This window comes from Engystomops pustulosus, chromosome 6 (assembly GCF_040894005.1).
Source record: "Engystomops pustulosus chromosome 6, aEngPut4.maternal, whole genome shotgun sequence".
Lineage (NCBI taxonomy): Eukaryota > Metazoa > Chordata > Amphibia > Anura > Leptodactylidae > Engystomops > Engystomops pustulosus.
In genome coordinates this window covers 73,875,075-73,888,996 of record NC_092416.1, presented here as the reverse complement: position 1 = coordinate 73,888,996, position 13,922 = coordinate 73,875,075, and the positions used below count along the sequence as shown (strand labels likewise).

Sequence of the window (13,922 nt, the reverse complement as noted above, 5' to 3'; positions counted from 1 at the left end):
TCCGTTACACAACGTCACTAGCAATCCTTCATTCAGCGGTAGATGTTGGCATATATTTTGCACCGGCGCAGTGGGTCTTCTAGGAATCCGGTCGTCATATTGGTGTTTGGCAAGATGGTTACGTGCGGCGTCATCCGGGCCGAGCTGTACGCATGCGCGCTGTGCAGGACACCCAGTAGCGGAGACCGGGACCTGTGGAGATTCGGTGCCGTGCTGTCAGCCGCCTGATACCGGGCCTTCACCTCCGCCGCTGCCATGAGCTTCTTTGGCTTCGGGCCGGCCGCGGAGCTGGACATCACGCTGACGGACGCGGAGAGCCGCAGACGGGTGGAGCACAAGACCGAAGATGGCAAGAAGGAGAAATATTTCCTCTTCTATGATGGGGAGACAGTGTCCGGCCGGGTCAGCGTCAATCTGCGCAACCCGGGGAAGAGGCTGGAGCACCAGGGGCTGAAGATCGAGTTCATCGGCCAAATCGGTGAGAGGAGGGGGCGGTGACAGGTGCTGGGGACGGGGCGTCTATCATCCCTGCTTCACGGCGCTGCTGAGGGGGACTACAAGTCCCAGCAGGGCTAAGGCGTCATTATGCATAGGCCCAGCATACCTGAGACTCCTCTATAGGCTCAGAGCACTGCAGATCATATTGGCATTGGGGGATCTGTGGTGTACTACATGTCCCAGCAAATCCCAGGCTCCTATATGGGCAAAGAGCATTGCTGATCATATAGGCGTTGTGTGGTGTACAACAAGTCCCAGCCGACCCCAGACATTGCTATAGGCACAGAACATTGCTGTAATAAAAAAACTCAGTCACCCACACACAGCTATTGGTTCCTTTTAGTTCTACAAGTCTCAGCTGGTTACAGCAGTATGACCCTGTTTGCCTCCATCACCAGTATCGGGGATAAGCGGTAGGTGCTGTAGAAGTATGTGGCACCATACCAATTTCGTAAGATATCCTGTCTGCAGCTTTCTTTTATTATAAAATTCAGCTTGATGTGTGTATGTATAATGATATATATCCAGAGCTCATCTTTTCTCGAGAGTGGGGAGCTGGTTGTCTCTTCTATACACTGCTGCTGGACAGGAAATTCCTTTTTCTGTAGTCCTATCTGCCTCCTTCCCCTTCATATAAGAGGGTTTATGGTCGTATCCAGGGAGACGGGTTGGAATCATATCTGTGAAATGCTGTATTTTTGTAAATAACAGTGAATTGGAGAACGTGGTATTTTGTTATCCTGAGTATATTTGAGAATCTTGTCTTAATGTGAATACTGCTTTAACATGACTGTTGTTCTTCAGGACTCCAGGAAAGCTGGGTGATGTAAAGGCTCAGCTTTTTCAAAATACCTCTTGTACGCTCCCGTCTGTAATGGCCTTTGAACATTGTGCTCTACAAGCCGTAATCTCAATGGCCTCTTAAAAGGGAACCTACTCTGTATTTCTGATCTAGTTACACTGTAGTAGTGAAGGCCTTCTCCTAAGTAACTGCTCTGTTACATGGGATTCTATGAGAAGGACTGAGGTGACACCACTATTGCCAACCTCATTGGGCAGATCTAATGTAACAGGCAGCATCTTTCTAAAGTCGCAAGGGTTTCAGTTCTTTGATCTGTTAGCTGTCAGTGAACTGCTTACATGTACATTGCCTAGTGGTGGTGCTCATTTTGGCAGATTTGGATACTGAGATATAAAACACAATGCTTCTAACAGCAAGCATAACTTTCTTCTCGCTATAAAATGTGTTGGGGGATTGTTGTGAACATATTAGGCTAGGTTCACACCGCGTTTTAAGTATACCCCAAGCTTATACATGAGGAAAGCGCCCAACATATATACGCTTAGTGTATACATTGACAAATAGTGGCAGATGGAGGCATAGTTGTTGCCTCTATACCTCCTGTACGCCAAAAAAGCAGGCTACGTCTTTTCATCCTGCACCCTCTGTCTAAGCGACGTATGCGCTTAGTGGATGCAATGGACGGCTATGGGGCGCGGATGTAGTGTATTGCATCTCTCCCCACAGCCCCACTGAGTGCATACGTCACTCGACAAGACGGAGAACCTGGCGATGTCCATATCAGGACAGTGACATCGCTGGGGGGACACCACGTGTCTGTGCCATACGTTGTAAGGACACATCGGAATCCTCTAGCGGTGTCCTTACAATGTATGGCAATTAACGTGGAGTGAACCCAGCCTTACTAATATGCTTCATTAAGAAATTCTCCTTAATTTGTAAAGAAGCAGACTGCAGTGTGCAGCTTAGTTACAATGTTACTTCTACGTTGCTATGGTAAATCTACCAGATTGAGGATGGGTCTCTCTCCAGACCTGTTACACAGCTCTGAGTGTAAACCCTTTCTGTTCTCTCCCTGGCTGTAGTACGCCATAAGCAGTATTTTCAATGCTGAAAGTGAAGGGGTTAATCCTCCCATCTGAGTTGTTAACCATACACAGGGAGACTAGATGGGAGCCACACTGTATAGGCTGGAATATGCATCTCTATGGGAGGAAGTAGCTGGATTTCATTTTTTTTATTATACAAACTAAGCAGAATTTGTTAATGAAGTATTTTAGAAAAAATGTTCACCATGTCACCCTACACACAAGATTATAAATGATCTCAATTAAAAGTTGCTCGCTGCACCTTTCAGCTTTTGTTAATTTTTAAAAGCCGTTATCATTTTCTTCTCACAAATACCTAATGCTTTGTTTTGTTCTGTCACATAAAACGTCAATAAAATACATGTAAGTTTGTATCTAACTGCAGCACTGCTGTGTTTTCCTGCTGCGGGTGAAGGGGTCTCCAGACCCCCCTTCCCTAGTATGGATCACGCTGAGTTTGCTACTTTCTGATTCCTGCTGATAGAGGAAGATAAAATGTTGTTCCTCTCCAGAGTTGCCGGTTGAACATCTCCCACCTCAAAGAGCAAACATTGCTAAACAATCGGCCACCAGCAGAGCATCCCCACCCAGCGGAAGCAGCTGTGGCTATATAGTCACATGTACAGGGAACCTGTAGAGCCAACATCTTACTAGCTAAACCCGCTGCAGCACAACTCTGTGCACCCAAGAATGGAATGCCAAACCACAGTGAAGAGTGACACTTCAAAAAAGTCAGAGAAATAGAAGAAAATGCTATTTCAGTACTCTGAATCTAGGTAGCCCCTTGATGGCTACTGAATTGGAAAACATTTTGTAACATTAGAAGACAACTGTCGGACATTTAGTCATAAATCACAATATACAGTAATACATGAAGACCTGTCTGCCTGGTTAAATTTGTCTAATGCGGTGTTGGATTATTGGACCTGCATTTAGTAGTTTGATGGAGATTGCTGTGTTCAGTGCTCTTCACATAAATCCTCAGTGTTTGAGCTTATTAAGAGGGGTTGTCCACTTTCAGCAAATAACTGGTATAGTTTTATGTAACGGAAAGTTATACAATTTTCCAATATACTTTCTGTACCATTTCCTCAGTTTTCCAGATCTCTGCTTGCTGTCACTCAACAGCCTTGCACGTGTGTGACATTACATGACCATGGACTGATTATTATCCACAGAAAGTAAACAGTGAAGCTTTCTGCCGAATGACAGCAAGCAGAGATTGAGAAAACCATGACAAATTGCTAAAGAAAGTAGGCAAGTACAGAAAAGACTTTTCTTTAAACAAACAATATCCATAATATATTGAAAGTGGACATCCCCGTTAAGATAAGCAGGACTAACAGTTTATAGGGAATCCTGTGGATTTTCTGTTTTATAAACAGGACCTTAGAAGATATCTGCTTCAATAGAAGGCTCCTACTCCATCCCACATTACACTATCATTTTCCAGCGGATTATGATGCTGGGGCCCTGTGGTGCTGGCACCTTGACCATATGTTTAGCAGAATGCCTCCTTTCGGTCTGGGGGGATGTATATGCGGCCACAAATACGTCCCCTTAGACGGCAATGGCGGCCAGGTGGCATTGCGGTGCATACAAGGGGAAAAGATAGAGCAGGCCATGCGGCGCTTTTTTCTATGGAGGGGGGAGCGCACAGCTGTATATACGGTGATGGTACTTGATCACTTATTTCCCCTGTCACTTTTTTTGTTGCACTTTACTACTGTCATGTTTATTTAAAAATTTGAAATGACTATTTGCACTTTATTGTATTGTATAATATATGAAATCAACATTGCAAGCACTTTGTCTGCACTTTATATGGTTAACATGGGCGGTCTGTCTGAAGTCATGTGACTTCCCTTTTTTTTTTCTTGTATTTCTTGACAAATGCTCATATCGAGCCAAAACCTTTGTTACTTATCACGATGGAATAAAGACTCCACATTTTTACCTTTCATTTACCTGCATTGGAGTTTGGCTTTTTTCCTTGTACATATTTTGGAGGAACTGTTTGTCTGGTCCTGGTAACTTGTACACGCAATTTCTTTACAATTATGCTGGTGAAAACTTTCCTCAAGTATGTAAACTTTGGATATTGTGGAGCCCCTTTTATTCTTCCTTTTGTGGACGAGGGACAATTCATAAGGCCCCCATAGTATTTAGGATGTTTGATTAATTCATCTGGGCCTCAGGTTCTTTCAGAACTTGATTTCTATCCCAGTGGGGACCCTAGTTTCGGTGGATGGCCTGGCCCCCTGTGTGCTGTAGATATTCCTACTTGGTCTGCACAATATCAAACCCTCTGCAGATTCCCATCCAGAGATGAGTGGACAGAGATGGTACATTCATGCTGTCTAGTAGAGATGCTCTGCACGATTACCATGGTGTGTCTGTCAGAAGGAGAATATCTGTAAATGGCTGGTAGACAATGCTTCATAGTCTTTCTTTGACCAGAGATTCTCTAATTGTAACCACATTTAAGCAAACCTAGAATTAAGCTTTACTCCTAGGTTGGAATCAGTATTGGGATTACTAGGAGTACCTAGTATTGGGGTATATTCAGTCTGTGTGGTTCAAAACAATTACAAATACTGGTGCATGACACCATTGGATACTGTGGCATGTTCTGCAAATTAGAAAAATTTGTACAAAACCAAATTTAAAAAAAAAAGAATTATATGATGTGTTAAACACAGGGCTGTACAGTTGGTAAGTCAGATTTGTCTCCTCAATGTTCCAAACTCCAGCTCTCACAAAATGGTCACATTCCACAATTTTTGTTTTCATGATCCCCCTAGCAGCGCTGAGATAATGCAGGCATTCCTTCCCAGTGCCTTATTCCTCTGATCTGTAAGAGAGGAGCTAAACTCCTGAGCATGTACATAAAGTGCAGCCACAGTTAGGATGCACAATCTTTTTTGGAAGGCCACAAGCGCCAGTACCCTGCACAGTAGAGTCCACTGAGCACTTCAATGAACAAGGGAGCATAACTCAGGTGGGGTGTCACTTGTAGTCAAATCCATAGTTTTGTTGGGTACACTGGCAGGAATAACTGTCTCTCTTGGGGTGTTCTCCTCTCCCACTGTTGCCACTGAGTGGCAACTGTGGTGGGTACACTTGCAGCAGGGTGAGATTTTGGTACCTGCTTTAATATAATAGCTAGGGGTGTAAGGAGCATAAAGGCGTGCAACGACTCCCCTGTAGTCACTGAAATGGACTTTGGTCCAACCATCTGCCTCTCACATGGCAATTCCAGGACACCCATCTAGTGTTCCTAGATAATCAGTTGCCATTTAGTTACATCTGGAGACGGGAAGGAGTTTACTTCTCCTCCTACTTAGATTTTATAAAAATCAATGTGTCAGCCTGGGACATTACTACGGTAAGTGTCCTCCAGGAGACACAGGTCTATTCCCTTATCCAGTATGAAGGGTGCTCATGCATAAGCATATTACAGAAAGATTTATTTTTTAGATTTATTAATGATCCGCAGCATTTTATTTGGCAGCTTCGGATCCCAAAAAATCCAACATTTTGCAATGTAAAGTTGTAGGTCCTCCCCCCAGCCGCAGGAAAAATTTCAACATACACACCAGAATCCAGGCTATTTCTACTGCAAAGAGTGACTCCTAAATTGATAATTGGGCCACTGATACAATAGGCTGCTGTAAATTCCAAAGCCTTTGCGCTACATGTACAGATGCCCCGAGCTGTTTGCTCTTGGTCAGTCACAAGGTATATGTCAGTGAATAGATGCTTGTGCCTCCATAGATCTGTGATTTTGTGCTTTTTCCTGTTTTCATCCTCAGAGCTGTACTACGACCGTGGAAACCATCATGAGTTTGTCTCATTGGTGAAGGATTTGGCGCGTCCTGGAGAGATCTCGCAGTCCCAGAGTTTTGACTTTGAATTCACTCATGTGGAGAAGCCATACGAGTCATACACAGGACAGAACGTGAAGTTACGGTATGAAAGGGTTGTAATTGGGAATTTCAATACTTACTGCTTAAAGCTGCTTTCTGTAATAGCAAGGGGTTGTACCAAGTTTCATTGTTCCCTATCGAATCACGAGAATGGGGTCCCATTCTCTCTAGATGGTGGAATAGCAGGTTGAGCATGTGTCCTGCTCCTCTAATCAAAACTACAAGAGCGACATAAATTGTAGAGCACAGTTCCTGAGTATATCCGCCATTACCATTCACTGTTTATGAAACTGTTGGTGATTGCTGAGCACTGCTATTAAAAAGCAGTGAAACCAATCCTAAACTGTTCCTACTCAAGCTTATATACTTTCACATTCTGTTCCCAAAAGTATCTGGCCATGTATGCAAATCGCCCAATGTAAGTCTGCTCTGTGTTTTCCCAACCCGTGCACAACCCTGCCTTCAGCATGAGGGAGGGGGGGATGAGGGAGTTGATTTCTCTTCATCAAGTCTCACACGGCCAACGTCTCTCGACTCCCTCATTCCTGAGGAAAGTTGCCTCTTGTGACTCAGTCTCCAGGCATGCTTCCAGCAAATTATTTAAAAGTGATCTAAGATTACTTTTAAATACTTTTTTTTTGCTTAAAAATCTAAGAAGATTTATCTTTGAACCAGTTTTTTGGTTTAATAGTGAAAATCTGACGACTGGTTTCCTTTAACACTTCCTATCAGTGAACAAGAACATTTTAGTTAACTAAATACAAATACAGGATACAGAACTATATAACCCTATATCTACCAAGATCTTGGAGATTAGTACTGGTACTATATGCCAACACAAGTTTAGTTGACTGTTTTGTTACAATGTATCAGTGTTGGATTGAATTTACAGAAGTGTGTAGAAGGCAGTTGGTACCTATTGTGCTGGTTGTAACCTTTGCCTTTCCTGTCTGCCAGGTACTTCCTTCGTGCCACTCTCAGCCGTAGACTCAATGACGTGGGTAAAGAGATGGACATCGTGGTTCATACACTGAGCACTTACCCTGAACTGAATTCTTCCATTAAGATGGAAGTGGGGATAGAAGATTGTCTGCACATCGAGTTTGAGTACAACAAATCCAAGTAAGTTGTCGGTAAAATTGCAGTTGTTTGGCTTTCACCCATATGAACTTTCCCTACATGTGAGACCATAATTCAATTTTGTAGTTGCCTCATTATCCAGAATCATATTCCACATGAATGCTGAACTGAGGATTTGTAAGCAAACTGGCTTTACTGTGGCACAAGGTGCCTCTTTTCTAATCGGGTCTGACCTAGTGGAGATTGAACCCGAATTTGCAAAGAGGACGGAGCCTTTTAGTAGATATGGGCGCTAGAAACGCCAGTCTCAATCTCCCCCCCCACGCCCCCACGTTATACCGTTATATGTTGTATTATACCTGTTCCCACAACATGTTGTCAGTTTTTGCCCTTCTACTTCAGTACAAGAGAACCTGCGTGTGGAATTTGCATATGGAATCCTATTAAGCTCTTCAGCATAAGAAAACCCTCTCTCTCTTACGTTCTTTCCAATAATAGATATCACCTTAAAGACGTCATTGTAGGGAAAATCTACTTCCTTCTTGTGCGAATCAAGATCAAGCACATGGAAATTGATATCATCAAGCGGGAAACCACTGGGACAGGACCAAATGTTTACCATGAAAATGACACAATTGCAAAATATGAAATTATGGATGGAGCCCCGGTCCGAGGTATGATCCATGCTGTTGGTTAGCCTGCCAGTTTGTATGAATCTAGTTCTCTGCTATACTCTGCACAAAAGGACCCTCACCAATTAGCTTGTTGTTCTCTTTCTTGTGAAAAGTAGGGACAACCCCTTTTTGACTCTCTATAGGGAGCAATGATCCTTTTCTGTTATAGAATAAGTAGCTGATGTTTCCTTTGTCTTTTGTTGCAGGTGAATCCATACCGATAAGGCTGTTCCTGGCTGGATATGAGCTCACCCCAACAATGAGAGACATCAACAAGAAATTCAGTGTGCGCTATTACCTCAACTTGGTGCTGATCGATGAGGAAGAGAGACGCTACTTCAAACAGCAGGTCCGCCCCTCTGTATTTTATTAGACATTCTGCCATGCTGACTGTGCTTAGTGTGTAGTCCAGCATAGATGAACACTGTTTACCATGTACATGTTAAAAAGCATCTACTTGCCTAATACATGGCGTATAGCAGTGTGCAGGCCCACCTACTATACATACGTGTGCTAACAGGCCTGCATGTTCAGCCTCACTAGTAACATGTCATGGTAAGAAGGGACAGTGTTCTCTCCCAATGAGAGAAGGAGCTTGGGAAATTCATGCTGGGAAAATGTTATCGCATTGTGCTCATTGAGTTATGAATTTGGGAGTCACTTTATGTATAATGTACTCTTTATGATGGGGGTGGAGTGATCCACTTTTCATTGTGCACCCTGAAGTCGATGAATAGTATTGGTTGAGACAACTGTGTGTTTGTTTGTTTTTACTATTCTTGCTCCTGACAATCTCCCATTCTGTCATCCAGGAGGTGGTATTATGGCGTAAAGGAGACATTGTGAGGAAGAGCATGTCTCACCAGGCTGCCATCGCCTCTCAGAGATTTGAGGGAACTCATCCCGACAACCGTCCCCAGCACAGCGCGGCGGCCGCAGGAGACCAGGAGAATGAGTGATTGTTCATTAGGAGAACAAGTTTGACAATGACTAGAGACTGGACCTCTCCAAGCCCACATGTGATAACACGGACACTTGGTGGGTCAAGCTTGCAGAGGGATGAGACCAGCTTCACTTACTGGGCAGGCTGTCCGTTCCTTTTGCTGCTACTTGACATTCAGTAACGGGGGGAGGGAAATGAGCAGGGCCGGGCCCCTTTAATCCGTTGTGTTAATTTTTTTTTTTTTATGATCTTACTGGCTTGTCATTCACACAGGCAGGCCAACCACTGAAGCCCAATCAGGATGGAGAACCAAAGGGTCCACAGGGAAGGTTCTTATAGAAGTGCCCTCTTCACCTTGTGGTTGTAGAGTTAGTGCTGACCTCTGCTTAGTGGTGTCTCGGTGCCAGTGAAGAACCTGTCTGCCTGTTCCAAGCACCTGTCATGTGTGTTGCTGCTTTGACCACTAGAGGCAGCATTGCTCTGCATGACCCCATTCTTTGACCCAGCCACAAGTTATGGCTTATGTTCATTATGTAGACACTATAAACTACATATAAAAGCAGTAGCTTTTCAGTTGACCCTCATTCAAAAAGGACCATGATCACAAAAACTAATCCCTTCAATATGCTAGCAGCAAGACTTGCTGAGCTACATACTTGTGTTTAAAAGAGACTCATGAGTTGAACTCTACTAAAGTTTAGTATAGTGAAAGTAAATGAAGGACTAATTTGGAAGTATAGTTCCTATAAAAGATAATTGAGGTTTTTATTTCAGCCTGTGTTGTCTGACGGATGTATAGCTCTGTCTTATGTGAAGATAAATGGCTCTGTGTGTGCATCCCTGCTACCCTGAAGCTAGCATACAGTGGTGGGCCAGAACCTGGTGACTTGCGTTGTTTTAATGCAAGACAAAAGGTACCAGTTACCAATCGCTTGTTTTTCCGTAAGCGATAAGCTGTGGATTTTAGAATTGTGCTACATGCGAATGGGATTTTGTGAAATTGCCTTGAAAACAGCCCTATACATGTGGAAAACGTGCATCAAATCCGCACAGTCTTTTAGTGCATTTTTGGTGTGGCGATACATGAGCTTTGTGTTCACCTGATCTGATGCCATTTTGAGCATTTTCACATGCCCAAAAAAAAAAGCATGCAAAAACAGTAGGGACACACAAGTGACATGCTCATTATTTTATTTGCCACATTGAGGAACAATTTCCTTGTGGAAACCATGTGTCTTACAGTGCAGATTTTCTGCAATAAAATCCACACATAAAACTTGCACACAAACTGGAATGTGTGAGGATGCCCTAAAAGAAATTTCTGCCTGAAATTCACAAATAGGGAATTTTTAAACCAATTTGGCCAGAAATAGTATGCCCTACCTGTAATGCAGAACTGATAACAGTCTAAAATCCTCAAATGTGGCACACAGCATTGTGGTTACTTTATACCCCACCTGAAAAGTGGGGTATCCCAACATTTAAAAAAAAAAAAACTTGCATGGATTAATCTTCCCCGCGCATCAGACACAAGGCTTAATCTGGCGCAGCAGAGAACTGTCTGCACATTAATACATTTCCCCCAATGTATACAGTGAAGGTAATCGCATCCTTAATGATACAGCAGTGTTATAATAGAGCAGCTAATAGCAGTCTCGTATAGATGGCTATAAATGTCTCAGCGTTGGAGAAGAGGAATATAATGTATGATCACAGGGACCTTTATGACCTTAATTTCTATCATTACATTGAACATGGTCTCATAAGATAAAGGATTCACCTAGCTTACAGTTTGACATTTGTACACACTATATTAATACTCTTGCATGGCGCTGATGATTTGAAGAACACAAGGGTCTGGTGCTTCTTATTATAGGAGGTCAGAAAATGTGCCTATAGTTTTAGCCCATTGCTTATAAGGTCCCATGGATGGTTTGGTGGGTGTATTTCTTTTTCCGTTAGTACAGGTCCAGCACTCAGCAGAGTGTTGGCCATTGGTCAGTATTAGACATTTCATGTATCTTCTTGCACATAACTCTGACTGTGAAGGTAGAGTAGTGGTTGAATGAAATGGATGTAAACCTTCAAATCTGTCATTAAGAATAGGTATAGGCCCAGTGATGCACAACTGCCTTGGTTTTTGATTTTATGGGAAGGCCTCAGTGCCAAGGATGGGACTTCGAGTATCATAGTAATATATAATGTAAGGAGCCCCTTCATCCTTGCAAAACAGCAGCGCCAAACTAAAATCATGAATACTGCAGGGAAGAAGGGACTTCTATCATATATCACTATGATGCATGGAGTCCTGTGCTTGGCACTGTGGTCAGGCTGCAGGTACATAAGGCTGAAGGCATAACTGTGCTCTGGCTAGATTTCACAGAGAGCATTGTACCTTTGCTTTAATCTTTATGGGATAAACCCATGGATAATTTCTTCAAAAGAACACATGAAAGCAGTGACCAAAACCTGCAACCATAGAGTTTGCATAGAATTGGGCATTAAACTGCATTTCTAGAAAGGTGAGCTATCCTTCCATTTCAATTTTGGTAGAAACATGTATTCCCCATTTAATTTTTTTATTTTTTTTACCTGTCCTTTGTGACGTGTGGTTCTTTATTCTTCCTGGAAATTATAATGCATCACCTCCAGGAGGAGTAGAGCAGGAACCACACAAAGTTGAATGATATGAAAAAACAATGCTCCAAAGTTGTTGCATGGAGAATACAAGTATCCACTTAAATTAAATGTTAGAACAGAATACAGGTGCTCATCCCTACACACAGTTTTGGCACCTGCAGAAGCCTTTAAGGGATATTCTCATCTAGGCATTTTCCATATGTAAACATTTCTTCAATTTATTAAAAAAAAACTGTTCCCGTGTGAAGATAATTATTAATGAATGTAGCCATGTTGTTAGAAACAAGATGGCGTCCTTGGATACGACCACCCCGCACTCTGGCAGAGGTGGCCAGACATGCACTATTGAGTCCTGCCTGACCACCTGGATTCAGCGATCATTACCACAGGACAGGTGTGGGACTTGCAGTAACTCCCATATACAAATCAAGCAGATGTGGACATATCCAAGGACACAGTATTGTTTCTAAGGGCCCATATGATTACATTTATGAGAGATTATCTTCACAAGGGTACTTTCTTTTTTTTTCCTGTAATAACATCTAATTGAAGAAGCGTGTGTATATATCAGATAAATTCAATTTGAATGCCTAAATGGGAATACCCCTTTAAGTGAGGGAACCAGTGGCCATGCAGTGCATTGCAGAGCAGATTCTGCTCCCACCGCAGATTATAGAAGACAACGAATGCAACCAATCCAATTAAGTGTCCTAGTTCCTGAATCTGGTTTTGATGGCAATGGACCAAAAAGTGGATAGGTTTTAGTAAAGCCTACTGTATATTGTATAGACCAGACCAGAGTCCCTCCCCCTCTAAATGTAGGCAAGGGTTTAATTGTATGATGGCAGTATCAGTATTTTTTAAAGTTTATTTTTATTTTCACTCAACTGTGTAAAAAAAAATTAATAATATTTAAAGTCTATACCAAGTATAGCCAATTGTATCTGCTAAATGATATCTAACAATGTATTTATTAGGTGGTCAGTGATTTATTCCTTTCTCAGAGTTTGCACTTTGAACCCATGCCGGTGCCTCCGAATACACAGATTGTACGCTATTTGGTGGGAGGACATGAGGTGCCTGCGCTACGTATCCAGTAACACACTAGAGAAACACTGACCCTTTGAAGTAAAATTTACCCCTCAACCTGGAAATCAATGTGGCGAATTCCATTCCGATTGAAGTGTTTCCCCCCCCCCCCCATGTCTTTAATTTCAATGTGTTTTAAATGTCTATTTTACATTGTTTTTATTAGTCCCAGATTAAAAAAAATGTCTCAGATGAACGAGTTGTCACCGTTTTCTGGAGCGGGGGGATTATATGACTTTTTTACATCAGTTCATAATGGGTACAATTAATAGAAAAATTAAAAGCCTATAAACAGGAATAGATCACTACTTTAAAAACTACGTGCTGTAAGAGGACCAGGCGCTGTATAAAGCAAAGTTAAAGTACTAGTTGTAGAGCAAGGGCTAAAATAGCTCTGCTACATGAAACTCCTAATGTGGTTAAAGTAAATCTACTATCTAAATCCATCATGATAAAACAGGGACACTTACTCATGGATCTGGACACCGTGACTGTGGTAATCCTCACTATATCTGTTGTTCCTGACCTTCGTCCTTCTAAAATCAACTTTTAAATTTACGCTGATGATCCAAAAGACTAGGATAGAGAGAAGCTCACCTCAACTTGCTGTAGCCGTGCTTAGTCACCAGATAAAACTATAAAGGTGAATATATGGGAATCATAGTATAATAGTTTATACGGTTGAAAAAAGACACTTGTCCATCAAGTTCAACCAAGGATCTCAGGGGAATAATTTTTAGCTAAAAGAAAGGTGTCGGTTACTAGGGCTCTATGGGAACCTGTCACTACCTGTATTTGTGAAAAATGTGGTGATGGGGTTCCCTTTCATCTGGATAATGCCAATTGGCATCCACAAAAAGCTGCCATGGTGATTTGATGAGTGCCCTAACCTGACATAGTGTCTTGATGAGTGGCCATTTTGTGTTGTCTCCCGCACCACTCCAATGCATGTTTCTTGTGCTGCTTCCTCAGGGAGTGATGCAGTGGAGGGCAGAGATGAGGCATATATACAGGGGATATACCAATCGGAAGAGGGCTAAAGATCTGTGTAGACTTTACCCTTATGTTAAATTCACTGGGGGAGAGTTATCAGAAGTGTCTGAGGTAAAACTGCACTAGTTTCCATAAAAACCAATCAGAGCGCAGCTTTAATTTTATAAACTGCTGTGGGAAAATGAA

The 13,922-nt window shown here is 42.5% G+C and overlaps 1 protein-coding gene across 1 annotated transcript; it reads left to right on the top strand.

Moving 5' to 3' along the window:
* Positions 1–9: 9 nt before the first annotated feature.
* Positions 10–12,939, top strand: VPS26B (VPS26 retromer complex component B). Its single transcript, XM_072156561.1, has 6 exons — positions 10–478; positions 6,204–6,360; positions 7,275–7,439; positions 7,896–8,071; positions 8,278–8,420; positions 8,884–12,939. The coding sequence occupies exons 1-6, from the start codon at positions 256–258 to the stop codon at positions 9,028–9,030; spliced, it is 1,011 nt and encodes a 336-aa protein (XP_072012662.1). The 5' UTR covers positions 10–255; the 3' UTR covers positions 9,031–12,939.
* Positions 12,940–13,922: the final 983 nt, after the last annotated feature.